Here is a 26721-nt window from a genome sequence, read left to right on the forward strand (position 1 = left end):
TTCAAAGCAGGCCCCAGAGCCTGAGATGCATGGTGTGGTCCCGAGGCCCTCGGAGACTGCGTGGAGGCTAGCCCCCCAAACGCCTCCATCCTCCCCTCCCAGCTACTGCTAACCTTGGGTTTGTTTAAGCACTGCTGAACCCTGTTGGCCCTGGACAGAGGAAGGGGGGGGGTTGGATAATGACATGCCATATGCCACTTTGCCTCTGCAGCTGAGTGAGCCTTGCATAGATCGGCTCAGGCACAAATCTGTTCGAAATTTAATTCCATTATCCTAATATGGGCTGAGCGTCCATTGTCCAAATCTGGAATCCGAGAATGGACTGGAGCTAGGGGTTAGGGTGCATCCCACCCATTGGAGCTCATGGATGTGAGTGCAGAACTGGGGCACAGACCATTTGGAGCCTGTATGGTAATGTAACTAGAAAATAAAGAAGCTGTATCTAATTTCTGCGTTCCATTAAACACGATAAGTGCAAGATTTTTACTATTTCTGTTAAAACAGAAAATAATTATTTTTACCCCCTCCCCCCCACCCCCACCTCCCTGGAAGTCCCTTGACATTGGAAATGGGGTTGATTTCAGCCCTGAGTGAACGCTCTCCACCGCAGGGCCGGTTCTAGGCATAGGCGAACTAGGCGGTCGCCTAGGGCCTCAACCACTGAGGGGGCCTCGTCACAGGGAGAAGATTTTTTTTTTCATGTATCCCTTACATGGGCTACTGGCCACATGTGCCCCCCACCTAGCTTCTTAATTTTGATCTCAAAGTGCACCAAATTTACAATTTTTTCTGGAAATTGCGGAAAAATTGCGCAATTGCGGAAATTGCGGAAATGGAAATGGCGGAAATTGCGGAATTGCGAAATTGCGGAAATTGCGAAAAAACACAAAAGTTTTCCGCAACACTCCGCAATTTGCTAATGTTTCTCATCCTCCGCAACACTCAATTTTTCCGGTAAATACAACACATTGAGCAGGGCACTGCAGGGAGTTGAACCCCGGACCACCGGCAATGTCTAGCTGCCAAGCGTCATCCAATATTCCCATTAGTAGAGCAAACTTGTGCCTCAGACCTTCACTGGTGGGAAAGGCCTGACACCAGGAACTCAACTGCCTCTAGTGTCTCCTCCTCTCTTCAACAGTGTGGCACTGTGACAGGGTTTAATGCAAGGGAGGGGATTTAGAGACTGGATGTATCTGTAAATCTGTCAAAAATAATTCTACAAGATAGAAAATATGCTGGAATCAGAACTGTGGTTGGGGTATTGAAACAACAAACAAAAAAAACCCTGGAATGTTAAGGAGGCTTACTGTGCAAATTCAAGTCAAGGGCTTGTTATTCCTTAGACTGCAAGCTTTGTCGGCCTTCAAAGACAGTAGCACTTTCACAAACACCATTAGCTTACTGATTTAAGGCTTGTGGCTAAAATTAAGCTAGGGTTATCATAAAGAGGAAAGCAGGTTTGGATAAGGAATGCTAATGATCAAAGAAACAATATTTTCCTCTTCTCACCTGTCTAACCATTTAAAGAAATTGAGATACAGCTGGGGGAGACATAAAAAAATGGATGTTAAAAGCACCTATAAATTATTCCTTTAAACAACACTATGTGGCATTTATCTGTATAGCCCAGATGTAACCCTTGATGTAACAAGCGGACCAATTAGATTCAAGTTGTCTTGACGGCAGAGATGAATCTACTTCACACATCCTTTTACTAAGACCAGCTCTAAATCCTATGGATCTGTACAAACAACCAGGGCCCAATTTTCCTGACTGCTAGAGGACATACTTAAAATAATGACAAACTTCAAAGCCAAGATGTGGCCTCTGAATATATTCTTAATGAAATTTATTTTACACCTCAAAACAAAAAACAAACAAAACAAAAGATGGGGATTGGGGGACTTGGTACATTGGGAATGTATTCACAACTGTAGTTTACATTTTTGGTGTAAGCTCAGAGAAAAATGTTAATACAGTCATAATAATTGCACTTCATAAATCTAGACTGATGCCAGTATTTCCTGACAACAAAGCTCCGACTCCCTCTCTCCCTCTCCAGTTAATAAATTCAATTTACCATTGAAATTTGACTGACAAAAGAAATGCTAATTTAAGACCAGAGGACTGCAGCACTGATCCAATTTTTCTCTTTCACTCGAGTCCCACAAGGCATTAAACATCTCAGTAATTTAAGTGCAGTACATTCAAGGGAACCTCACAGTCATAATAAATATTTCACTGCTGTGAATCATCAAATTAATGACTGGCCTGGGCTAAATGCATCTCAACCATGGGCTGAAATGGACAAGGAAAGCAGTGAACCTCATCTCATCTCATCTGACATGAGAGGACAGGGCATGATTGTTTTTATTTTGTTATTGTTTGGGGGTTTGGGGTATATAGGGTGCCAGAAACATTCCCACTTGTTCCCACTTCTTGCTCTCATTGTGATAGCACAGTATGAGATATGGGGCTGTAATAGCACACTTAAAGAGACAAAAGATAACTCATTCTCGATACTATCTTGGGAGAATATCTATTGTATAGCCTCCAACAAAACACAAACAACTTCAGTCAACTTTGTAGATTTCTTGAGAGGATTTCCTATATTTTGCCAGATATGATGATTTCTTTGAGGGACTGGTGGATACGTTTGTCAGTCCTGGTGGTAGAAAATCTTGTAATTAAAAAAAAAAAAAAAGTCTGGGGATTTTGAGAAATACAAAGCACATGCATGCGTGTGCACACACACGCATACAAATAAGGTTATGTGAATAACCTCCCAATCATGACATTCATCATTGTAACATTTTGTTTCCTCTTTTCTTTCTCTCTTTTTTTTTTTGCAACATTTTCTTTTAAATATGTGTTTCAAGATTGACTGTAGATTCCAGTGTTGGTTAGGAAAGAGAGCTCTCCCACTAGGTTCTTACAGAACCAAAGCAGCGACTATGTCTTACAAGAGGACATGAGAACTGCACATCAGCTTGAGGAGAAAAAAATAAATTAAAATAAAACCACAAATGAGAAAAAGAAAAAAAGCATTTGAGAGACATTTCCCCATAGCAGCCAATGCATACAATATACCTACAAATATATAAAACAACAAAAAATAGGTTCAAGTTTTTCAAGTTTCTTAAATATATCATATCCATCCAAACTACCCAATTCCAAACTTCAAAGTTAACAAGATTTCAAGCAGTGCAATTTATGTATCAATTATAACAGCAATAATAACTAATATTTTACTACCATTTTAATTCAACATTATGATTCTTGTACATAACGCCCATAATGTTCTTCTACTCTTGTATCAGCGTGTGTGTGTGTGTGTGTGTGTGTGTGTGTGTGTGTGTGTGTGTGTGTGTGTGTGTGTGTGTGTGTGTGTGTGTGTGTGTGTGTGTGTGTGTGTGTGTGTGTGTGTGTGAGTGTGTGCGTGTGTGTAGACAGGTATTTGTGACACACTGTTACCGAGTTTGGGAACAGCCCTAGAATTTGGCCCTTTGAGACCATCTCAGTGACGGCCATAACAGTGGCATTATCCTCAGCATTTGGAATACAGGTGGCGTATGCACTTCATGTCAACCTATGATTCTCATCACAAAGTCCAGGCAAGTAAAATAAAACAAAAGAAAAAAAAGAAAAAGAAAAAGAATCAATCCAAAATTCCTATTGGCAAACCACACAATGGAACATCTGGAGAATCTTGAAATCCCTTTTCTCCCCCACTGGTAATTCACTCCCACCTACAAGCTCTGGGATTCCCTCCGCCTGCCTCAAAGGCCGCCAAACCCAGGACACACACACACACACACACACACACACACACACACACAGAGCTGTTGATGCTCTCCTCTCAACAACCACGCTAGTTAAAGCAGTGACAATCTCAACAGATCTGTACCCGGAAAACAAAACAAAAACAAAACAAAAAAAAACTCTTCCACTCTGTCCTTTTCACTCTGATTTTGCACTTAATGTTTTATTTATTTATTTTCCCTCTCCTCTCCGGATTCGTTCCCCTCTTATCTGTAAACGGGGAGGCGGATATGTGCGTGCTGGTGGTCCAAAAGACGTGGCACAGACACAGTCTCATAGCCTTTCCCCAGCATCTGCTCCTTGATGCAAGGCGGGTGGATGTCGTTGATCAGGTACTCCAGAGACTGCAGGCTGCTGCTCAGCACAGAGGTGTTGCACATACTCCTGCTAGGCAGGCTACAGCACAGCCCTCCTCCGCTGTCTATTGCAGGGTGGTGATGGTGGTAATGGTGATGGTGATGGGGGTAACCCATCTCCCTGTGCCCCGTGGCCGGCCCTCCCGCCGAGGTCCCCAACAGCTCTTGGGGGTTGTAGCAGTCACTGTCAGGAGTCACCAGGACACTGTTCCAAGGCGGGGCAAAGTACTGGCCCACTGAGAAGTTGCCGTGCATTCCCACACAGTTCAACGGGGAGGAGCTGACCTTGTCCAGGCCACCTCCCCCACTGGCACTCGCTGTTAAGTGATAAGGTCTTGAGGATGAGGAGGAGACTTGCGCTGCCATAATCCCCCCTCCTTGAACACAGGTTTCAGGCGACTTACTGATTGCTCCGCCCCCTCCGCTGCCTCCACTGTACATACGGAGCACGGCCTGCTGCTGCTGTTGATGATGATGATGATGATGATGAGGATGATGATGATGTTGTTGTTGATGATGTTGTTGATGTTGCTGCTGTTGTTGTTGTTGTTGTTGTTGTTGCTGTTTCTGCCAAAGGATGTAGTCCATGCTATCTGGGTAAACCCCAGCTTTCATGGCCTCTGCACTCGGAGCTGGCAGCCCTGCCCCTGTATACACCAGGTTCGCCTGGGGAACCATGCCCGCCACATAGCCCCCGCCTGAGGAGTTCGAGGAGACCCCCATGACAGCCGTGCCCTGCTTAGAGGGGCTGGAGTTGGGGGGCACTGTGGCAGTCCCCTGGCACACCTGCTGCAGAGCCTGGGCTTGGCAGTGCTGGTTGATCTGGTAGATGATGCTCTGGATGGAGGGGAGGTTGGATTGCGGGGGCAAGGCCAGACCTCGCCCCCCCGTGACAGGAATCACTGAGCCAGCTACAGTGACGTTAGGGGGGACTGAGAGCCCAGGGCCTTCGGGGGGCTTCGAGGGCCCAGTGTGGTATACAATTTGCCCGTGGCCATTGGCTAAAGTGCTACTACTAGGGGGCGGGTACGGGGCTACAGCTATGTGGGCTGGGGAGAGCTTAGTCCGTCTGCCTTCTGAGTTCTTGAGAACACCCTTTGAGGGGCCGAAGGTGGAAGTTGTTGACGACGCTGAGGATTTGATGATGGCGAGCAAGCCATGGTGGCCCCCTGTGTGGATGTGTGGGTAGGGGCTATAACGCTGGCCTGTGGTGTCATATCCATTCACAGTCCGGTTAAGGTGCTTGTGCTGCGGGACCCTGATGTTAGTGGGGAAGATCTTGATGGACAAAGGGTTGTTGGCGGTCTTCTGGGCATAGGCGTCAAGCTCTGCCACAGTAGGATAGCGGGGGGAATGCATGGGGGTCACCAAGTCACCTGCAATAGAAAAAGGGAAAAAACCTTAGTTACTTTGTGCCTATGATAACTGTTGTCTGCCTTTTTAATATATGTACTCTATTTCCTGATTGGGAGTCTATCAAAATTCAAAAGCCACTTGTCATTATGGTTCATTGTCCTTGTCATGTCTTTGTATATTCAATATTCTTATTTATAATAGTGTTGTGCCTGAGCTGTTTTTGTTTCTGTTTTTGTTTTCTTTTATTTGTTATTATGTTCTTGTTGTATAATGTCTGTTTGTCTTAAAAATAAAAAAACCCCAATAAATATACTTTATAAAAAAAAAAGAAAAAGGGAAAAACATTCAGTCAAGCAATGGATACAATAACACATAGATTGGTACATGTGAAGAGAAAGCTACAGGTAACGCAGGGCTTTTCATCAGCTAAAGGGCAGATACAGTAGTGGTGGAAGATGCACATTTAAATCAATAACTCTTTATAACCACTGCATAACCTGCATGAGTACCTCTAAAGCAGAATTAAATATATTTAAAAAAGAGGGCTCCATAATTGAAAACACAGCAAATGCTGCCATGTGAATAAAACAACATGTAAACAGCACATTGCGGAAGGTCAAGCGCAAACCAGAGGGTCAGATTATAAATCAGGACTGCCATTCACTCATGTACCTCCCCTCCTCCATTTCAGCTCTCTCTTTTCACCTCATTTTCACACCCTCCCGTGGAAGTTCATCCCTAGACAAATGGATCTTTTTTAAAACTCATTCTGCCAAAGCCTGGCACCTAAGGCACTGTTAAATCAGTGCTTTGTGAAATTAATTCGGACTCTCTTTAGCATCGAATTGGGTTAGCCTTGGATACCAGGCAAGGAGAGAGGAAGGGGAGGGGAATAAAAGCTTGTTTAATTGCAGTGGCACATTTGAGATTTATAAGTAGTATCACTTACTGGGTCTTACCCTTGGCCACACAATTTCCACATTTATTCAACCCAGGAGTACATGCAGTAGAGACCCTCACAAAAACCCAATTAACCAGCTATAGGGAATTACTAGCCTGGTTTAAAGCTGAACTACATAGACTACAGCCTAGTCAAGTGTGTTAAGAGTATTATAGAAATATGCTTGAAATTTGAGATGGGCTTGATTTATATTATTGAAAAGAGCATTTGTTTCAAGATATGGTAAATCAAGTGTTTCACCTCTAACTCTGTGTGTACAGAGCACTAAACCAAAATATGACTATTATCTGAAGCTGGAGCAATCAAGACTGTGTTTCAAATATAAATGATCAGACTGCAGGGAGGGATATGAAACTATCTCAAGGCCTAAAAGTTATGTCAATAGCATACGAGGAAGGTCACATTAGCCATGGCTTTTACTCAACAAGCCAAGGCTCAGCTATGGTGAATAAAGGTGGTATACAAGAAAATGTCCATTTCTAAAATAAAAAAAGCCCACCATGTGTCCGTGTTTGGGGGTAGGGCATGGAGGTGAGGGGCCGTGGCGAGATTGGATTTAAACGACATTATTCAGGCAATTTCATGGCTACTTAGCTCAATGCAACAAAAAAGTGGGGGTTGGGGAAAGAACTCAATTTACAAGCAATATATCAACTGCCACAAATGACTTGCAACCCTTTCAAAAATGACATTTTTATGCAAAATCTAACAAAACATGCAAAAAATTAACTGCCATATCCATGCAGTCAGCAATTGTCCTGGCGACCTGAGGAGTCTGCAGGGTACAGGCTGAGACTGAGAGTAGGACTCACTCCATTTCCTTCCCGATCACAAAGTCATTTTCCACAGCCAAGCAGTCATTACAGATAGCAAGGGGAGTTCGTTTCTACAATCCAATGAGCCTCCAACTGTGAAAAAATCTACAAGATCCATATCATAAAAGAAATAAATTGCAAGTTTAAAGCAGAACAGCGAACCATTCGTGACTTTAAATTTCCCAAAGCTAAATTTAGAGGAAGATCATTTTGTAGCACAATCTATTTGGTCCATCCTACATATTGCATGAATAAAAGGAAAGCAGTTGGAGTTCCAAAACAGAAATACAATATTTCACTTCATTTAAAATGAAAACCGATCCCTTTCATGTAAAAATCTGACTTAGCTTTAATGACTTATTTTTAATGAGAGTGAATGAACCTGGTACCATCCAAATGGGTTAGACTGAAATGGCCAGGCTGGCCTATCCGAGATCTAACCAAGTGCACTGAGGCGAAGCACTGCTTATCAACAGCAGTGCCATTTGCTTTGATGTTGTGACTGGCAGTGGGGAAACTGACAGAAGACTTATTTCATTTGCTCTGAAGAGAAAAACATGCGCATTTCAAAGCACACTGCTGGTCCACATGCAAATGGTACGCCAGCATTTTTTTCTGATCTCCTTTACATGAGGGCAAAAAAACATCTTTGATCATCACATGGTCTAAATGAGGAGATACTGGGCTTTGGCATATCAAGGGCCTACACCCTGCCACCCCTACCCCCCCAGCTGCAATATGCCCATCATTCCACCTAATTACTGCCACATGAGGGGAAAAAAACTATTAAAACAGCCAGGAAATTCATTAAAGGGTGGCTAATTCTATTCCTTCTCACTGACTGAGTCCATATTTTCCACGCCTGAGCCTGCATTTCTTCTGTATAGTGGAGAGAGCCCTCTCGCTACCATCTTTCCCAGCTTGGCCCTTGTTTGTCAATAGGCAGAGCCTTTGGCACACCAACCTGGCATCAAAGGGTTTCACACTTCACAGGCCACAGGGATTAGAGGCCTTTCAGGCCCACAAAACCCATCTCAGCTCCACAAAGGCTTCCGGTTATTAGAACCCACAGGCATAAAGGAAGCAGAGGTGGAGGAGGAGGCAAATGAGCATCTGGATGCTTCTGATTCCAGCTTCCTCTTTTTTTCCATTTAAGTTCCATGGTATAAATTTTATAGCAAAGTTGATTACAGTAATACGGTACCAAAGTATGACCACAAACCAAGGGAGTCCATTCACTCTCAAACACATCTAGTCAAACAACACACACACACACACACACACACACACACACACACACACACACACACACACACACACACACACACACTGTGCACTTGGTGTGCTTGGCCTTCTCACTGTGGGATCAGTGAAGACAGGGGAGGTTAAAGGAGAGGGGCTCTTTTTAGGCTGCTGGTGTTGTGTGACTGATTGGCTCAGGCTGCACTAGATCACAGTCATGAGAAGCAGTGTACAGATGGTGCTTGCTGATAAACATCCTGCAAGGCACTCAGCTCTGCCTCCTCCTCCATGTGATCCCTCACCTCTTTACAGGGCTGTGGGCTTCCGGCACATATACATACACATACTGTAGTGTATACACACACTCCTAGGTTGCACGTGCAAACGTAGATAAACAACAACAAAAACACTAATGTGCAATATACACAAAAATACACACATACCGGTGATGCAAAGTAAATTCCTGTGCCAATTTACCCATTTATAACTCAGAGTGTACAAATGTAACCAAAAGGACCCTTACAGGTCTATTTGGTTGTATTTGCGCACGCACACATGCGTGTGCGCGCGCGCGCACGCACACACACACACACACACACACACACACACACACACACACACACACACACACACACACACCCGACCTCCAGCTGCAGATGTGTATTTCACATGTTGTTATCCTCTGTTCGGTGTTCTCTCATGAAATGTAGGGCAGGGACAACAACAGGTGCCAGTGCAGGCGACAGCCTGCAATGCCTCCTGGGCTAAATGCTTCACACTCGCTTCATTTCGACATGCGACAGCCTTGTAAGGATTAATTATTCCCCCTGGGGATAGAAGAATACGCTTTCTCCCTTCCTGAGAGCGGGAGGTGCCGTGCTCTCACGTGCACACATGAAACAGATTAACTGAACAGGGGAACCTGGACCAACACGGTTTACATATAGGCCTAGTGTGTGTGTGTGTGTGTGTGTGTGTGTGTGTGTGTGTGTGTGTGTGTGTGTGTGTGTGTGTGTGTGTGTGTGTGTGTGTGTGTGTGTGTGTGTGTGTGTGTGTGTGTGTGTGCGAGCGATATATATATATATATATATATATATAAAAGGAGGAAGAAGAGGGGGAAAAAACACCTTAATTTCCACGTGAAAGCAATGTAAACAAACCAAGCGAGCGCACGATTGAATTGCCAAGAGAGAGGATAAAAGCCGAGGCAATGCATGCATCAGTTCTGAGAGATCACACGCCAGGGAGCGGAGATGGCAGGGAGGCAATTAATGGGCTGACCTTCGTCCTTAATCACCTAGTGCCTGGCACACAATGCCCATGTGTCAGAGCAGCACATCTCTAAATGCCACCCCTCATTAGCACAATGCACCTAGTGAGAGAGGGTATCTGTGTGAGCGCTGTTTGCACTCTCCAGCGCTCAGCAGCGAGATAGCACGGCGAGGGTCGGATAACATGGCGGTGTGGAGCTGGACGGAGCGGCAGAAGGCCATGATATGATCTAGAAATCCCATTTCACTTGGAGGATGGGCCCCTCCTGTCTCTCCATTTTTGATTGGCAGAAAGCTCCCCAAGCGCGTCGTCCTTGGTGTACCCTGTGCTGTCACTATAATAGTGTGCGCGTGCGCATGTGTGTGTGTGTGTGTGTGCGTGTGTGTGTGTGTGTGTGTGTGTGTGTGTGTGTGTGTGTGTGTGTGTGTGTGTGTGTGTGTGTGTGTGTGTGTGTGTGTGTGTGTGTGTGTGTTTGGGGAAGGGGGGTACTCAATTCTGAACACTCAATTAACACTCCTTTAATTAGCCAGCAGTACATTTTGAATTCTGATGAACTAATTTCCTTGGTGTGAGGGTGTAATAGGTGGAGGGGGGGGGCTGGTAAAGATTAGGTCCACTGGGTAGAAAACAGCAATAAAGAGGGAAGTGGTTAGATTAGACTGTAAAAAGAAATCCATTAAATTTGGTGCACTTCTTCCAAGTGAGAGGTCAAATTGTGTTGATCACATGAAGCTGAAGCAGACAGCGCAAGCATGAGAGCAGGGAGTTAGGTGAGGTGGAGGAGGTGGGGGGGAGATAGTGAGGGAGTGGGGGAAAAGAGAGGAGATAGGGAGTCAGAGGCTGTGTGAGAGTGTAGTATCAAATCCAGAGGAGCATGAGAATGCTTTGCATTTTAATTAGAGGTTTAAATGAATATGCAGAGGGAAAAGCCAGAGAGAACTGCCTGAAATTCCCTTGCTCCCATTTATTAGCGTGTGCAAGTGTTCTAAAATTATGAGCAGCTTGGAGAAATCTCTACTTATTATTAGTGAATCCAACACATAAAAAAAACCTCAAGAGTTTTCTCACTACGGCAACCCTGCCTCCATGCTTTGATCCTTTCCGATGGCCTACACACAGAGAGCAGAAGAAACTAAAATGCTCTTTTAAAGTACAGGGGAGACCATTTTGGTCGCACTGCAATTATGTTTTCACAGAACAATGAGCACATAACACAAATTAACTTTGTCCAAACAAACAGAGCTGTCTGGGGTAACAACAGGAGCAGAGATTCCCAAAGACATGAGAGAGAAAACAAGAGGTCAGCCACAGTGCAACTTCAGCCAGGATCACTGGTAGCATTTCCTCCAGAGACAGCCCCTGTCAAATGTGCATGAGCAGTCAGCAGCCAACAAGCTCACAGAGGACGTTAGCCACTGTGTGTCCCTACTCCCTAGAAGCCTCTAGTCTAAATCTATGCCATGCTAATCTTCGCTTTCCAAATAATCTTTCTGCATATTCAATCTATTCTCCGCTGACTGACACTTTGCCCTTTCCACCTCATTGTTATGAAGCTATTTAAATTAATTATTAATGGCTGCATGGAATGGTCTCCAAATCCGTCATGCCTGAATCGCTCACTTTGGAAAAAGTTTTGACTTGTTAAATGCACTGCAGTTCAGAACGGACAGATTTTAACCCTTGACCTGTGCCCATTGTCGAGTTCTCTGCAGATAGGATCGGGGTCTATGACATCCTCTCCCCACCTCCGTTAGCATGCCGGACAAAAGGAGGGCTGTAAAAGGACGCGCAGGCGGGGGGAAGCCAGAGGCAGCTTTGCGTCCTGAACAATACCTGCCTTGTGCTAATGGAGGTGTCATCTGGCACAGGGCTGATTAGTCAGCGATTACAGCCAGGCCTCAATTGTCGTGACAACTGCTGCAAACACAATTGGCCCTGATAGAGCCAGCTGTTTGGTCCTGTGCAATTAACCCTGCATCCCACTCATCTCCGGCGGTGAGCTGCCTCTAATTGACTATTGGGCACACAAAGCAGGGGCTGTCGGCTAGACCCCCTGGACAGTGACCCCCCCTCCGCTGAGGTAGAAATGATAATAATAGAGGTGTCCTGCAGACTAGGCCGCCAGTCAATCAAAGCCTCAGTGCCCCACAGGAGCTTCCTGAGGAGAGAGAGAGAGAGAGAGAGCAGGGAGAGCAGAGAAAACACGTGTATGAGCCAGTGATCAACAGAGTAGAGCATCCTTGCAGGGGGCAGACATGTTGAATATGCCCTAAGCCAGAGTACTAATCAATTCAAGTGCACGTGGGGGAAAATGAGAACCCTGCTGCTAGCTTGACAACAGAAATCCCATTTTTAGGAACCCTCATTTCCCTCAGTCCATCTCAAGGTTGATTTCCTGAATGACAACACGGAAGAAAGATTGGAGGCAATTTGGAAGGCAGGTTATGTTATCTATAATTGCAAAGATACAAATCTAACTGCGATTGCCCTATTTGGTTCACTGTTGCCTGTGTCATCATATTCATCAAACAAATGCATGTCTGTAGATGATGGAAATCTATGGCTCACCTCAGACTCCTATCTGTGTTCTCTAGAGGCATGGAGTTTAGATTGCTTCACATACATACATTCTTAAAGAGGTTGACTGGTAAATGGAATGAATACAAATTATTTTTTATTTGCAAACCAAAAAGGGTGCCATTTCTTCTTACGCCTTTGATGGCAATTGGATAATTTGAGGCATTTTGTTCCAAAAATGTGTTTTGAAAAAATCCACCTGTTGGTGGCGCTATAACAGGCCAATGTGAAAAGGGTGGGATTTATTCCTCAGCCAAGTAGGAAAGTGCGTGAAAAATGTCACGTAAATTGCACACTGCGTTCATGATTTGATTTGTTCACAACTGGCCAATCCTGCAAACTTTGGAAGCCAATATTAGCCAATTAGGATGAAATTTGAAATATTGGACAGATCCGTCTTGAGCACATGACTATAGAGATACTGTGTAACGATTTGCGGGATTTTTGGACAAAATCTGGAGGAGTAATATAAAAAGAAATGTTTTACAAAAGTCGGCCTCCTGGTGGCATTATAAAAGGCAGATGTGAACAATGCAGGACAAAGGTTTTTCCTTGGCCTCTAGGGAGTGTGCATGCAACGTTTCACACAGATCGGTGCAGTTAGGTAAAAATGTGAAAATCTGCCGCATGGTGGCGCTATAGCAGGCCGTTCTGGAAAACTTGGGGCAGAGGTTCGTCGTTGGCATCCAGGGAGTGTGTGTGCAAAGTTTGGCATCAACCGGGTGCCGGAGTGCCGGGTGCCGGAGATTAGCTGGTAACAGACCGACAGACGGACAGACGGACGAACAGACAGATTGCAAAACATACTCTCTGCATGCCTTCGGCCTGGTGGAGACAATAAACTCAAAGGTGGACAGAAAGCAGTCCTACAGGGGGCGACATACTGCAATCACAGATTGGATTTTTAAGCACCATCATGATTCACCAATGGAGATGAACATGAGTGCTAAGGGCTTTCTGCAATCTGCACACTGATCCATCACAGCCACACAGTCATGGCTCAATGTCAAAAATGGATTTAGCCATTACAATGGGAGATAAAGAAATAAAAATAAAACCTTGCTTGGACATGACTCCCAAATCTAATCTTTTATTTCATTAAAGCAAATCTCATCTAAGATTTAATCAATCTATTTCCTGCCTATAAGCAGACAGAAGAAATTCAAAATTGAGAGCCTAATTTGCTCTAGTTCATCGTCACACAGTCGAAGCCTGAAGTACTAGGTCCTTTTAGCTAACCTCTGGTGGAATAGTACATGTGTTAGTACAGTGTGCTGGGGATGAGATAAGAGCCACAGTTACAGATAATGGTTAAGATGTAGCAGGGTGGAAAACAGAAAACATAAACAATGTCAGTTACTATCTATCTGAACAATGTTTGATTAAAACCAGTTTGATTTAGTTTCAAAGATATGTATCATGAACATTTGTGTACCTCGTGATAATGGACAAACGTGATTAAAAATCCTAATTGGGTTTATACTATAAAAGGGTTTCTGCAAAGAAATATAAAAATGTTATATAGCTATGGTACTGTTGTGTTCACATTTTCTCGTTAGAATTTATCTCTAAAACCAGATGTTACTGAATCAACCATGAAAATTAATTAGGTGGTTTGATGTGGCAACCTCATGCTCCTTCCAGACAGACCTGCCTTTTATGGGCTGTAGGGGAAATTACTGAGAATTGATTGATCCTGAAGGACCCCTCTGTACACATGGTGTGGAAAACACACACACACACACACACACACACACACACACACACACACACACACACACACACACACACACACACACACACACACACACACACACACACACACACACACACACACACACACACACACACACACACACACACACACACACACAGCTGATCCAAGCACTCCATGAATGTGACCTCTACTACTTCTTCTTCTTCTTACTGTATTGTCAGCCATAAATCATCAAAATCTCTGATGATAAGTTAAGCTTTGTGTGTGTAAAAGCTCAATGTCACCATCACTAATGAGTATGTAAAATTACGACAATACTGTTGGTTCATGTCAATTCATGTGTTTTAGTATAATAAGGAAGATAGGCTGCCTCATTTAATATTTTTGTCTTCCAAGATTCATTTTACCACCACCTTCTTAATCACTTAATCACTAATCACCTGGCATATACTTTGACGTACAGCGAAAAGCTAAAATAGCCCTATTTATTATTTGCAATCTCACAATACGTCTCATATTTTTTAACATTAAAACATGAATCATTTTTTATTCTTTTGCCTATGAAGATATGCCCAATATACATTAAGTTGAAAGTGATTTTAATGGAACCATGACATGAGTACATACATGGGGTACCATTAATAGACTAGGTGGGGTAAAAAGACACAGGTTTTCTTTTAACTTCCCCATAAAACAACAATGCACTACACAAACAAACCGTTCTCTTAATCAAAAGGCCATTGATATATAAATCTTCTGGTTTGCTCTCTCCTTCCTTCTCTACACTTTACCTCCTTTCTATATTTCTTTTTGCATTCTCTGTACTATTCTCTTGCTTTACCCTCCTCCCTGTCTCCTCTGTCTCCCTCACAGAGTAAGTGAGTTTCATTGGGGGTGCTTGCCGGGCGAAATCACCTCAGGGCGAACACTTTATTATCTGTAGTCAAAGCGTCACCACAAATACCATTCTACACACACAAGTGTCACTTTCCATTTGTCTGTGCTCTGGCTGCATTAGGCGAGCCTAGCCTGCCCAGAGCCTTGTCTCTGACACGCCGAGCAGAGGAAAACCAACAGCGTGGGAAAGGACACGTCCTGCATTCCTGCCCCATTAACAACACTGACACCACCACAACAGACCAGTTGTCCCTACATAGCATCGCTAGCATCATCATCAGCGTTAGAGGTAGAGATGATGATAACGCCAACACAAAACTCAACAAAGGTGAGTAATTTAACAGATGTTAAAGCACATTAATTTGTCCTGTCCCGTTTCATTTCTCCGGGGGCCATTCATCTCTGTGTTCTGCTATAAAAAAGTGTGCTATGTTTGGAAGAGAATCAAACAGAAAGGAGATGAGGTTAATGTAGGCGTTAATTACAGACGATAGGGCTGACTGGCCCTGCTTGGCCAGCAAGAACAACATCAGCGGGTGGCTAAGCAGGGCCCGCTTTGAGCCACAGAGGAATGCAGGCCAGTCAGCAGCCATGTCAGGCCTATCGCAGGACAGTCACGCACTACACAAAAAGGAAAGTGGGGCAACATGTTTACCCCACAATACACGCAAACTCCCCACAAACAAAACTGTCACACAGAATAAGCCTGCAGTGTGTTTGTTCCCATGACAGCCCGAAATGGCATTTCAACAGAAGAATTAAAAAAAAATAACAACCCTGAAAATCTCACACTGAATAGAGCCCACAGCCACGACCTCATTTCAAGCCTGAGCTTCACGATGCTCTTTCCATTTGTAATAATTTATGGCCCTGCATGGCCAACATAATAGATTAGAAATGGGGGAAAAATTGACCGTATTCATCACACGGCTGTTCTCTGGTTAATAATCAAGTCTGGCCGAGGGGCCCTATGCGGTGGTACAGTGCATGGTTCTTTATAGACAGGGGCACATGGGCCCTCTGTGGACCGACTATGACGAGCCTGCCTGCGGGCTTGCCTGGGCCACCCTCATTGTGCACACAGCATGGTCTAGAAAGCAGAGCTTTATCAGCAAATAACCGAGTCAGCACAAGCGGCGGCCCGGTTATGCGTTGCGACTGGCACACCAGCCGATATTGTCATGTGCGATTAGGCCTGTGCTCAGAAGCCTGTGAACTCATTCCTATGGCATCAGAGTCAGCCACACCCCTTGCACTCTCCTCCATATATCCCTGCCCCTCTTCTGCCTCCTCTCCCCCTCGAGGCTTTAGGATTTTGTGTTAACGCCCAACACCCATCCCTACTATGCACACGCACACACACACGCACACACACACACACACACACACACACACACACACACACACACACACACACACACACACACACACACACACACACACACACACACACACACACACACACACACACACACACACACACACACACACACACACACACACACACACACACACACACACACACACACACACACACACACACACACACAATATGCCCTCACACAGGCCTTTCTAAGGAGCTCTGCTCCAGTGCAAAATGACAGAGAGCCCAAAACACAACACAGACTCAGGCTGGTTTCATTTCCAAAACAAAAGCCTTTGGAGCCTAATTAACCCTGGCCACGTCCAGAGGGGCCGTCCGCAGGTCAGAGCGCACTGCTGCACCAACAAGCCCCATTCTGCCAGTTGTTTTGTCTCAACACACCTCTGCAATGACAGGGCTGATAGAGAGGAACAAACAGGAGAGGCTGTAGAGAGAGACTCACTCTGGGGGCCAGCAGCCCTGCAAGAGACTCCAGGAAGAGGAAGCAGAGAGTCAAATGGGAGAGGACACGAGGGAGACGTGGGACACATGAAGCTGAGAAAAAAACACATAGCAACAAAAATAAAACAAGCAGAACTCCTGACCTGAGATATTTATGCTGGGATTCTCCCGGTCATGGTCATGTCTTAAGAGACTGTGTCACACTGCTGGGCTACTTCCTCATAAGTCTACATGCGGAGGCGATTGCCGCCGGCAAACACATTCGTACAGACGCTAAGGCACACCACACAGTCACAACGCACATGCACACACGCACACACACACACACACACACACGTACGACGTACGTAAGTAAAGGGGGTAGAGGACCTGAGAGGTAGAGATTCTAAGAGGATACAGAGATAAGAGAAGAACCAGAGCACTGAGAACAGCAGAAGGAAAGAGAGAGGGAGGGAGGGGGGACCCGGGCGCATGGGCAGGCCTGTCAGACTGGAGGAAGCGCTGGTGCGCAGGCCTGCAGGTAAATGGAAGAGGAAAGATGCCTGCAGGCTGCCTGAGGCAAGCCTGGGCCCTTCTGTTCTATCATTTAGGAGACAAGTCCTCCACTGATTCCCAATTAATATTTAACACTGCACAGACAACAAGCTTCTCCACTGCACTACACATGCCAACAAGAAAAGAGGAGAGGAGAGTAACCCCAAAAGACTGATTGTAAAACATGAAGCATAGGCCAATTTTCTAAAAATGTACAAAAGATGTTAAAAGATTGACCGACTGAGGCTGTCCATGGGAAAATGGTTTAACATGTAAACAATATATATTGTACCTTAGGTAAATATATTTAAAAAATCAGACCCGCCTGAACTGAGTGCTGCTGTACTGTGTGTGTGTGTGTGTGTGTGTGTGTGTGTGTGTGTGTGTGTGTGTGTGTGTGTGTGTGTGTGTGTGTGTGTGTGTGTGTGTGTGTGTGTGTGTGTGTGTGTGTGTGTGCGTGCGTGCGTGTGCGTGTTGCTGTGCAACAGTGACACTTGGTGGTGAAAAAATGCTATTTCCATGCTCGGACGGACCCAGCCAGCCAGGGACCCAGCCAGAGACACACATTGCTGGACAATGGAGTGGCTGCACCACTCAAAAATATACATATATCAATAAAGAAAATGTCATACAGTAGGATTTTTTGTGTTATGACTCTTTATATAAGAATATATTGTTGTTTGAGGTGGGGTGGTCCTTGAGGATTGTTCGAAATATGCTAGTGGTCCAGACCTCTAAAAATGTTGAGAAGCACTGCATTAAAAGAATGACTCAATGAGACTCAGTGAGACTGGGGAACAGAATGCACAATGCATGCCCATTCTGTCCATATTGATTCAGTCCTGGGCTGAATCACATCAACCTGTATTGTATTTTCAACTTCAAAAGTCAGTTTGAAGGCTCAGAGGTGCAGTGTAATTTGCCTTGGGGTTCACTGAGCAAGAACTGACAGACTGGGTCAGCAAAAGAAACGCAATAGCAATGTCACACGTTTGACACAATTCTGAAACCTAAGATGGCAAACAATGCGTTCAAGCCACATACTGTACCTATACATAAACACCCCTTTTATCCAGTAAAGATGGACCTCAGATGAGACAACTACACTAATTGAAGTTAAAGGTGCTGATATTTAGCATTGTGCCTTGGCCAATTTGTTCTCATCATATGCATATGCCTTTCCAGTCCAAATTGCAATCTATTAGAGCCCCTTAGATAGCATTTCTGTAGACTTAGATAGCATTTGATACAGACTTATAGCATGTTATGTAGACAGCACTAGAATTGCATTGTATATAGTCATAGCACGCCATAGTACATATGTATAGCATAGTAGTATATATGTATAGTTTATATGTATAGTTTCATTATATAGATATTCCACTGTTACTTTCGTAGCTTACGCATGTTTCATGATAAATGCTTTTATGTGATGTATTCCCATGCTTTTGTTCTTGCTTAATGTAAATCGCTCTGGATTAAGAGCGTCTGCTAAATGCCTAAATTGTAAATTGGAGACTGACTTTCATTGAATTATGTTTTCGGAAGTTACGTCATGTCAAGTCTATCGACTTTTATGCTGCCCCCCCAAAAACAGCACAACGTGAGATGATGTATGTTGATGAACGCCCCTCACTAGCTTCTAAATTTTTGAGGGGCACTAGCCCCTCCTATATTCGGCTATAGTGTAGATTCTTATCTTGTCCTACACAAACATTAAATGCCATTGACAATGAATGGAGAATTTACGTCATATGTAGACAAGGCTTATATTGTCCTACACAAAGATTCAATTCCCATTGACAATGAATGGAGAATGATGATGTACGATGAGCGCCCCTCACTTCACACGGTGTGATTTTTATCCCACGATTTTGCAACCCATTTTACACCCGGTGCCAATTGCCTAATAAGCTGTAATCCTGGGTGCTACACTCCCTCTGCCAACCTGGGGAGAGCCCCAAACTGAGCTCATGCTTCCTTCAATGCATGAGGAGTGAGGAGGCCACTTCTTATCACCTGACAGGGGGGAGTCTCCCCGGTAGGACATAGCACATGGAAGGAGGGGGGGGTCTCCCTGGTAGGACGTAGCACATGGAAGGAGGGGGGAGTCTCCCTGGTAGGACGTAGCACATGGAAGGAGGGGGAGTCTCCCTGGTAGGACGTAGCACATGGAAGGAGGGGGGAGTCTCCCCGGTAGGACGTAGCACATGGAAGGAGGGGGGGGGGGTCTCCCTGGTAGGACGTAGCACATGGAAGGAGGGGGGAGTCTCCCCGGTAGGACGTAGCACATGGAAGGAGGGGGGAGTCTCCCCGGTAGGACGTAGCACATGGAAGGAGGGGGGGGTCTCCCTGGTACGACGTAGCACATGGAAGGAGGGGGGAGTCTCCCCGGTAGGACGTAGCACATGGAAGGAGGGGGGGGGGGGTCTCCCTGGTACGACGTAGCACATGGAAGGAGGGGGGGGTCTCCCTGGTAGGACGTAGCACATGGAAGGAGGGGGGGAGTCTCCCTGGTAGGACGTAGCACATGGAAGGAGGGGGGGGGGGAGTCTCCCTGGTAGGACGTAGCACATGGAAGGAGGGGGGGGTCTCCCTGGTAGGACGTAGCACATGGAAGGAGGGGGGGAGTCTCCCTGGTAGGACGTAGCACATGGAAGGAGGGGGGGGGGGGAGTCTCCCTGGTAGGACGTAGCACATGGAAGGAGGGGGGGGGGAGTCTCCCTGGTAGGACGTAGCACATGGAAGGAGGGGGGAGTCTCCCCAGTAGGACGTAGCACATGGAAGGAGGGGGGAGTCTCCCCGGTAGGACGTAGCACGTGGAAGGAACATGGGGGGACATGTGAGGGGACATGTGAGGGGACATGTGAGGGGACACGGGGAAAACATGCAAACTCCACACAGAAAGGCCCTTTTTCACCAACCTGGCAACCTCACCCCATCTATGGACTTTTAATGTTTGCTTTCAGCAGTGATGTCATGTAGCAGCCACAGTGGGCGCCACTCACTTCACAAGAGTGTGTTTTTTGTATCTGTAATAAAGAGACCACTCTATGCAGTGCTGTTAACAATCCTGCCAGGATGGTGTGACACCTCCTGAATGCCCCTCACTGTGAGCCTGCGGTGGGCTCCGCTCTGAGATGGCACAAGCAGTGTGTCATTTCCTGAGGGACAGCAGGGGCCATGGACACTCCCTACCCCCCCACCCCCCACCCTCCTGCTCTCTGGCAGGCAGCGAGAGCGGGTACTGTTGCCCTGCACCTGGGATGCCCAAATGCCAGCTTGGAGGCTTTGGAACCTGGAACCTGTATTTCAACCCAAGTCCCACTGAGACAAAAACTAAAGCAGGGCCCCTCTTCCTAGTGCTCCGCTCCCGAGGCAATAAGAATGCTCTACCCCCCACATTCAAAGCAGACGGCAGAGGGCAGAGGGAAGGCATAGCACTGTGGGATGCTACCAGCCGGATATGATCCTCTGTGTGCCAGCACTGTGACACTGGCATGACAGAATAGGCTGTGAATGTAGCAGCACAAGGTAAAGGCTGATTCTGTCTCTATAAAACCACCTTTAAACAGCAAACTCTGGCTAATCATTTTTCAGCATGTCAAAGTGTGAAGTGAGAAGGCTGACCTAAACCTATTGTAACTGTGACAAAGAGAAGCAGGGGTCTAGGTCATGAAGTGCTAGGCCTGAACAGCTGTCAATCATCAACCATTAAAAGAAAAAGGGGAAAAAAGAAGAAGAAAAAAAACACTTTGTGACCTCTATTTCCCTATTACTATAGGAATAATGACAGCCTCCATGGGCACTCTTTGGAATTCCAAATGGGAGCTTGAAATGAGGAAGTTCAATCAGTGGAAAAAGGTCAAGTGCATGCAACTCCTCTGTGGATCTCTCTCTCTCTCTCTCTCTCTCTCTCTCTCTCTCTCTCTCTCTCTGCCCACACAGTTCCACTTTATCCCTCTCTTCCGCAATCAGGGTAAAAGCTGTTATTTCTGCTGCCACTTGTGACCACATTTAAATATTCTACAGGAGATGTCCCCTTTTCTCCATATCGTAGAAAGCTCCACTGCAATTTGATATACGGAAGGCTAATTCTATTGTTAAGTCTCACAACGGTAAAGGAGCAGTAGCCTGGAGGTCATTACCTGAAAGGGCCCCCCCCCCCTCCCCTCCCCACCCCCCCAAAGATCCTCAGTCTCCATGGCTAGGAGGAGTGGCTCAGAGAGCAAACTAATGGCTCTAGCAACTCTGCTGAGTCACAGGGCTATTAGGAAAGCTCCAATCCCCAGGTGAACCCGTGTCATGTCCTGGGGCTGTGTGTGACATGGCCAGGTTGTCTCTGTCGATCAGGCTGGCAGAGGGCAGAACTTGGCCTGACGTGGCGTGAACCTATATATATATATATATATATGAATGTGTGTAGATAAATGTACATACATAAGGACAGCATGAATGTATGTATGCACTGTGTAAGCAGGCACGGTCTGCTACACGTGCACAAATGGACTCCAGGGGTAGGGCCCGACAAGGCCCGACAAGGGCTTCTCCCTAACCCTTTTTCGGAACGGACAGGACATGACCTATGGACACTATAAAAAAAAGAAAAGAAAAAAAAAAATGATGGAAACTGTGTGCAATGTATGTCCTCCTTCCGAAAATAAACTGAACTGAACTGAACTGAACCTAGGATATAGAGTCTCTCTCGGGCCTTCTCCCTTCTCATCTACACCTGTCTGATTGGCACTCCAGGCCTTCTGGATAGTGTCACAGAGCGTGTGACACTATCTGGGGGTTAACTCTGGTGTTATTATTATTATTTATTTATTTAATTTCTTTTTTAAGTTAAAGGTAGAGTAAGTGATTTCACTTAATTCAAATATCACTTATTTTTTTGTTTTGTTGTGATAATCCTCTCTACTATAGAGTGTGCTGACCATATAAGGAGTTCCTCCCTGTCCCCAGTTAACCCCTGGGGGTCAAAAAACCTTAGGTTTCGTTTTTGACTCTCTATCCTGATTGGACGAAGGCTTAGGTCCCACAGCCAAAAACGAAACCTACGGTTTTTTGAGTGAAATCACTTACTCTACCTTTAAACTCTTGTATGTGTGCGTCCATTTGTACTTTCGCACTTTCTTGTATGTGTGCGTCCATGTGCTTGTTCGTGTTGCCAACAGGTCTTGGGTTAGACTGAGGAATGATGGGAAAACACAGGTAGGAACAGAAGTCTGATCCAATCAGGGAGAAGATGGAGGAGTGGTAGTGACGTGCATGGCTAACGACTATGACCTATGACAGGATAAGGAACATTATGGCATTAGCCTTAGCATCCTTGCAGCATCAATTCCGCTTGAAACTAATAATAATTGTGGAGTGACAAATAAAAATAACAAATTAAAGTCTAGTGTATAATTGGGGAATATACTGTAAATACTGCAGATTCCCAGTCAGCAGAGGGCTTCTGGACCTGTTATTCTCCAGTTGACATGTGGCACAATAATTGCTGTCTAGGCCTGGGAGGGAGTGATATACACGCTGCTGCCCCTCTGTCCAGCCATGTCAGTGTTACTCTCTATTGCCACACCTCCCCGGCGTCTAGAGCAGGGCTTTCATTGACAATGAATGGAGAATTGATGTCATATGTAGACGAGCAAATCTGCCATTTGTGTCCTACACAACATTTCCATTGACAATGAATGGATGATGTACGATGATAAGAGCGTCCCTCACTTCACACGGGTGTGATTCTTGTCCATTGACAATGAAAGGAGAAATTAGGTCCGCCAAATACAGTGTAATGTCCGCAAATATGACGCAAATTTAACCAACCAATTACATAAATTAAATTGTTCATGAGATGATGTATAATGATGAGAGCGCCCCTCACTTCACACAGGTGAGATTTTCATATTTTCCTATATACAGGTTTGTTTTTAGTTCAATGTTCGTTTTAAAAACCCTTTAGTCCCTAACACAAACATTAACATATAAAGAGAATTTTATGTTTGTTTTGACACCGTTTGTTTTACATCATCATTACATCACCTAATAATAGCAACATGAGGTAGACTTTAATATATTAGAGTTAGATTAATAGAGGTTACACATAAAACATACCTGTATGTATTAGGTTTGAGTTGTTGTATTGTCAGGTAAAGATCACACCCGTGTGAAGTGAGGGGCGCTAATATATGTTGATTAGGTGATGTAATGGTGATGTAAAACAAACGGTGCAAACACAAACATTAAACACCATTAACAATAAAGAGACAATATGACGTAAATGCGCTTCCTTATCAATGCGCTTACAAAACAAACATAGAACTAAAGATGGGCTAGCGCCCCTCAAATGATGCCTTATTGGCTATTGATGATATCTTGGGTGAGTAAAAGGTACTGTGATCGGTGCAATGCGATCGAGTCAGTTGGGTATGTATGTCAGGGTAAAAGTAAAAAGATGATAAGAGTGCCCCTCACTTCACTCGGGTGTGATTTTTAGCCTACTACTTTTGATTTAAGTATATGAATGCGAGAAGAGCACGTACAGAGCATATGGTGTTGCTGTGTTTGTCCCAATCAAACCAAGATTGAATCCACCTGTTCCAAAACCAGGCCAAACCAACTCATTAAAACAAGTAAGCTGTAATATTACTAAAATCTGTAGCCTAACTGTAAAAAAAATCTTAATTTCCAGCCAGTTCAGTTGAACCCCTGCTCTAGAGTTACATTCACTCCTGACCTTCTCCCTGGAACTTGAGTCCAATCCTGGCGGAGGCAATTGAGGGGGAGAGAGGGGTTGTGAGGGTGGCTAGGAGTGGCTGATGGGTGGCCATGGTCAGTGGCGTCCATCCCACTACTGCAGGGTTTGTCTCTCATCTGACTGGACGTTGTGCCCTGCACAATGAGAGGCCTTGGCTCTACTGCCATCTCCGCCTTTCATGTCTCCATCTAGGGCAGCGGCAGGGAGATGTGGCGGGGAGCGCGAAGGAGGGGGGCATGCTACAAATGTCACCCATAAGGGGGGATTTAATTAAAAATGACAGGGGCTGGCACTGGAGAGTGGAGCCACATACTGTATGTGGAGAATTTGGACACACTGAAAGCAAGTGGCTATGATTTATAATTCAAGTAATGCTCTGCACTCCTTTTTAATTCCATGGCCAGAGAAAAAATATATGAAAAGGCCGCCCATGTGAGGCTAATCCAATATGATATTTTTAAGGGCAGGCGGTCAATGGCTTTTTGAAAAGCCAGCTCCTCTCTCTCTCTTCTCTACTTGTCTGTCTTTCCTCATCTCCCTGCCTCTCCACTCATTTCTCTTCCCTACTCCCCCCCCCCCCCCCCCCCACCTCCAGCCTAGCCAGACAGAGCGAGGGGCTGTGATAATGGAAACATCCCGCTCTCCGCCTCTCGTTTCTCCCGCTAAGCTCTGTGCGCTCGGGGGAAATTGATTGTCTGGCGAGCCGATCTGAACGCTTCCAGCTGATGGTAGAGCCAGTTAAGTCCTTTTTTATTGAGGGTATGAGGGATTTTTAATGGGAGTCGCATCAATGAACTGTGCAGCCTGTCGGCATCTGCATGCAGGGGCTTTTTCTAATACCCTCATGCCCCCCTCCTCACACTCATCCCAGCTACCCTGCCCCAGCTCTCCCCCCCCCCCCCCCCACACACACACACACACCTCCACTTTTGTGCAAAGGACAGCAGATGCAAATGACACAGCTCACCTCTTCGGCACTACCTCGTAATCTCCTCTACATGCTTTCTCCTCTCTCTCTCTCTCTCTCTCTCTCTCTCTCTCTCTCTCTCTCTCTCTCTCTCTCTCTCTCTCTCTTGCTCTCTCCTTGTGCAGCGTATTCTGGTTTTCAGACTCCCTTTGAGAGCCCAGGTCACCTTACCCACAACCCCCTCCTGTCTTGTCTCGCAAACTGGGCCACGACTGATCAATCACAGGGACCTGCTCAACATGGTGAGATGAGCATGCCCACTCTTCCACCGGCCAAAGCCAACATCTGCCTTTCCGCACCCCTTCTGGGCCTGGCTGAACAATCGCCTCATTGAGGCCAAAGGCTGCACACAAAGATGAAATCCTACACTTTCACCTCCATGGGGACAGAAAGGAGGCCACTATGCTCCAACACACTCATTATGAACCTCAAGTTAGGCGCTGTGGTAATCTTTCAATCAAAGGGTTTAACAGGTGGTGAGAAAGACATGGGGAGAGAGTGTCAGTGAGATAGAGGGAGGAAGGGAGAGAAAGAGTCAGGGGGGTCACTGAAGGGAGAGGCCAAGGAGAGACTGTTCTTTTTCTCTATTGATTCAAGCTCTGACTCCCTCTGGCTGCTCCTCAATAAATGTGCCCTGAGAGGAAGTGGGCTAATCCTGTAGAAATTGGAAGGAGGGAATCGATTAAGACGACCATTGAGGACTCCCTCTATTTCTCTCTCTGGCTCTCTCCATCTTTGCCATCTCTAATTCCATTTCACACAGTTCCTCACCGTGCTCCCTTTCACTTCTCCTCTCCCTGAAACCTCATTAGTGAACCTGGCTGAACCCCACTCCACTGTAGAGCGGCCCCTTCCAAATGCACTCTGAGCTGTGTTTATCCGTCTGCCTCTCCATATCATACTTCCTTCCTTCCATCCTTTCCTTCCCTGCTCTCACGGCAACAGACAGTTGCTAACGAGCACACAAACACACATATAGCCTACACCTCCACAAACACACTAGCAACACATACACAAAAGAAATCTAAAAGAACGGATAAACTACTGTACCGTAAGTGCAGCCGGTAACATTATCCAGTAAACCTTTGCCTCCACCCCTGATAGTAGGAGCCTATGGGAATTGAGGAGTAGCTAATTGGCCAGTGAGTTGCTTAGAAGCAAGACCACAGCCAGAGCTTCAGTTCCTCCCCTTATAGACCCACTATGTCAGGTACAGAACTGATCCAGTGTCCCAGTGATGCAGAGGAACACAGCCTGCTATTCCTGCTAAGCCTCTCTAAGCTGAGGTAGAAACTGCTAGGTTAGTGCTCTCCTGCTCTTCATCACCATCCCCTTTTAATCGGCTTGAGGTAGCTAGCAGGCCTGCCATGTAAACAAAGGACTCCTGGTGAATTCTATAAGGAGAACAGACATACAGACCTCTCTCTCTCTCTCTCTCTCTCTCTCTCTCTCAATCTTGCTCTCTCGTGTCTGAAAACAGACCCTCTCTGTTAACAGCTAATCCCATGGCCTCAAATTAGAGAGAAATTCAATTTACAGATTCCTGACTGCCTACTTGCTGCTTCATTTTAATCCCAAGGCTGCTGGTCAGAGGAGCCAGTTTTCACCAATTCCATA

General features: G+C 45.6%; 1 protein-coding gene across 1 annotated transcript in view; it reads right to left on the reverse strand.

Moving 5' to 3' along the window:
* Positions 1 to 3845: 3845 nt before the first annotated feature.
* fam222aa (family with sequence similarity 222 member Aa) overlaps positions 3846 to 26721 on the reverse strand; it is a gene marked incomplete at its 5' end in the record, with an annotated part of 54982 nt that continues 32106 nt past the window's right edge. Inside the window, 1 exon segment of the mRNA XM_080766364.1 lies at positions 3846 to 5557. Coding sequence (XP_080622490.1) covers positions 4032 to 5557 — 1526 coding nt within the window. The 3' untranslated portion in view covers positions 3846 to 4031.

This window comes from Protomyctophum bolini (genome assembly GCF_963924005.1).
Source record: "Protomyctophum bolini genome assembly, chromosome: 6".
Taxonomy (NCBI): domain Eukaryota; kingdom Metazoa; phylum Chordata; class Actinopteri; order Myctophiformes; family Myctophidae; genus Protomyctophum; species Protomyctophum bolini.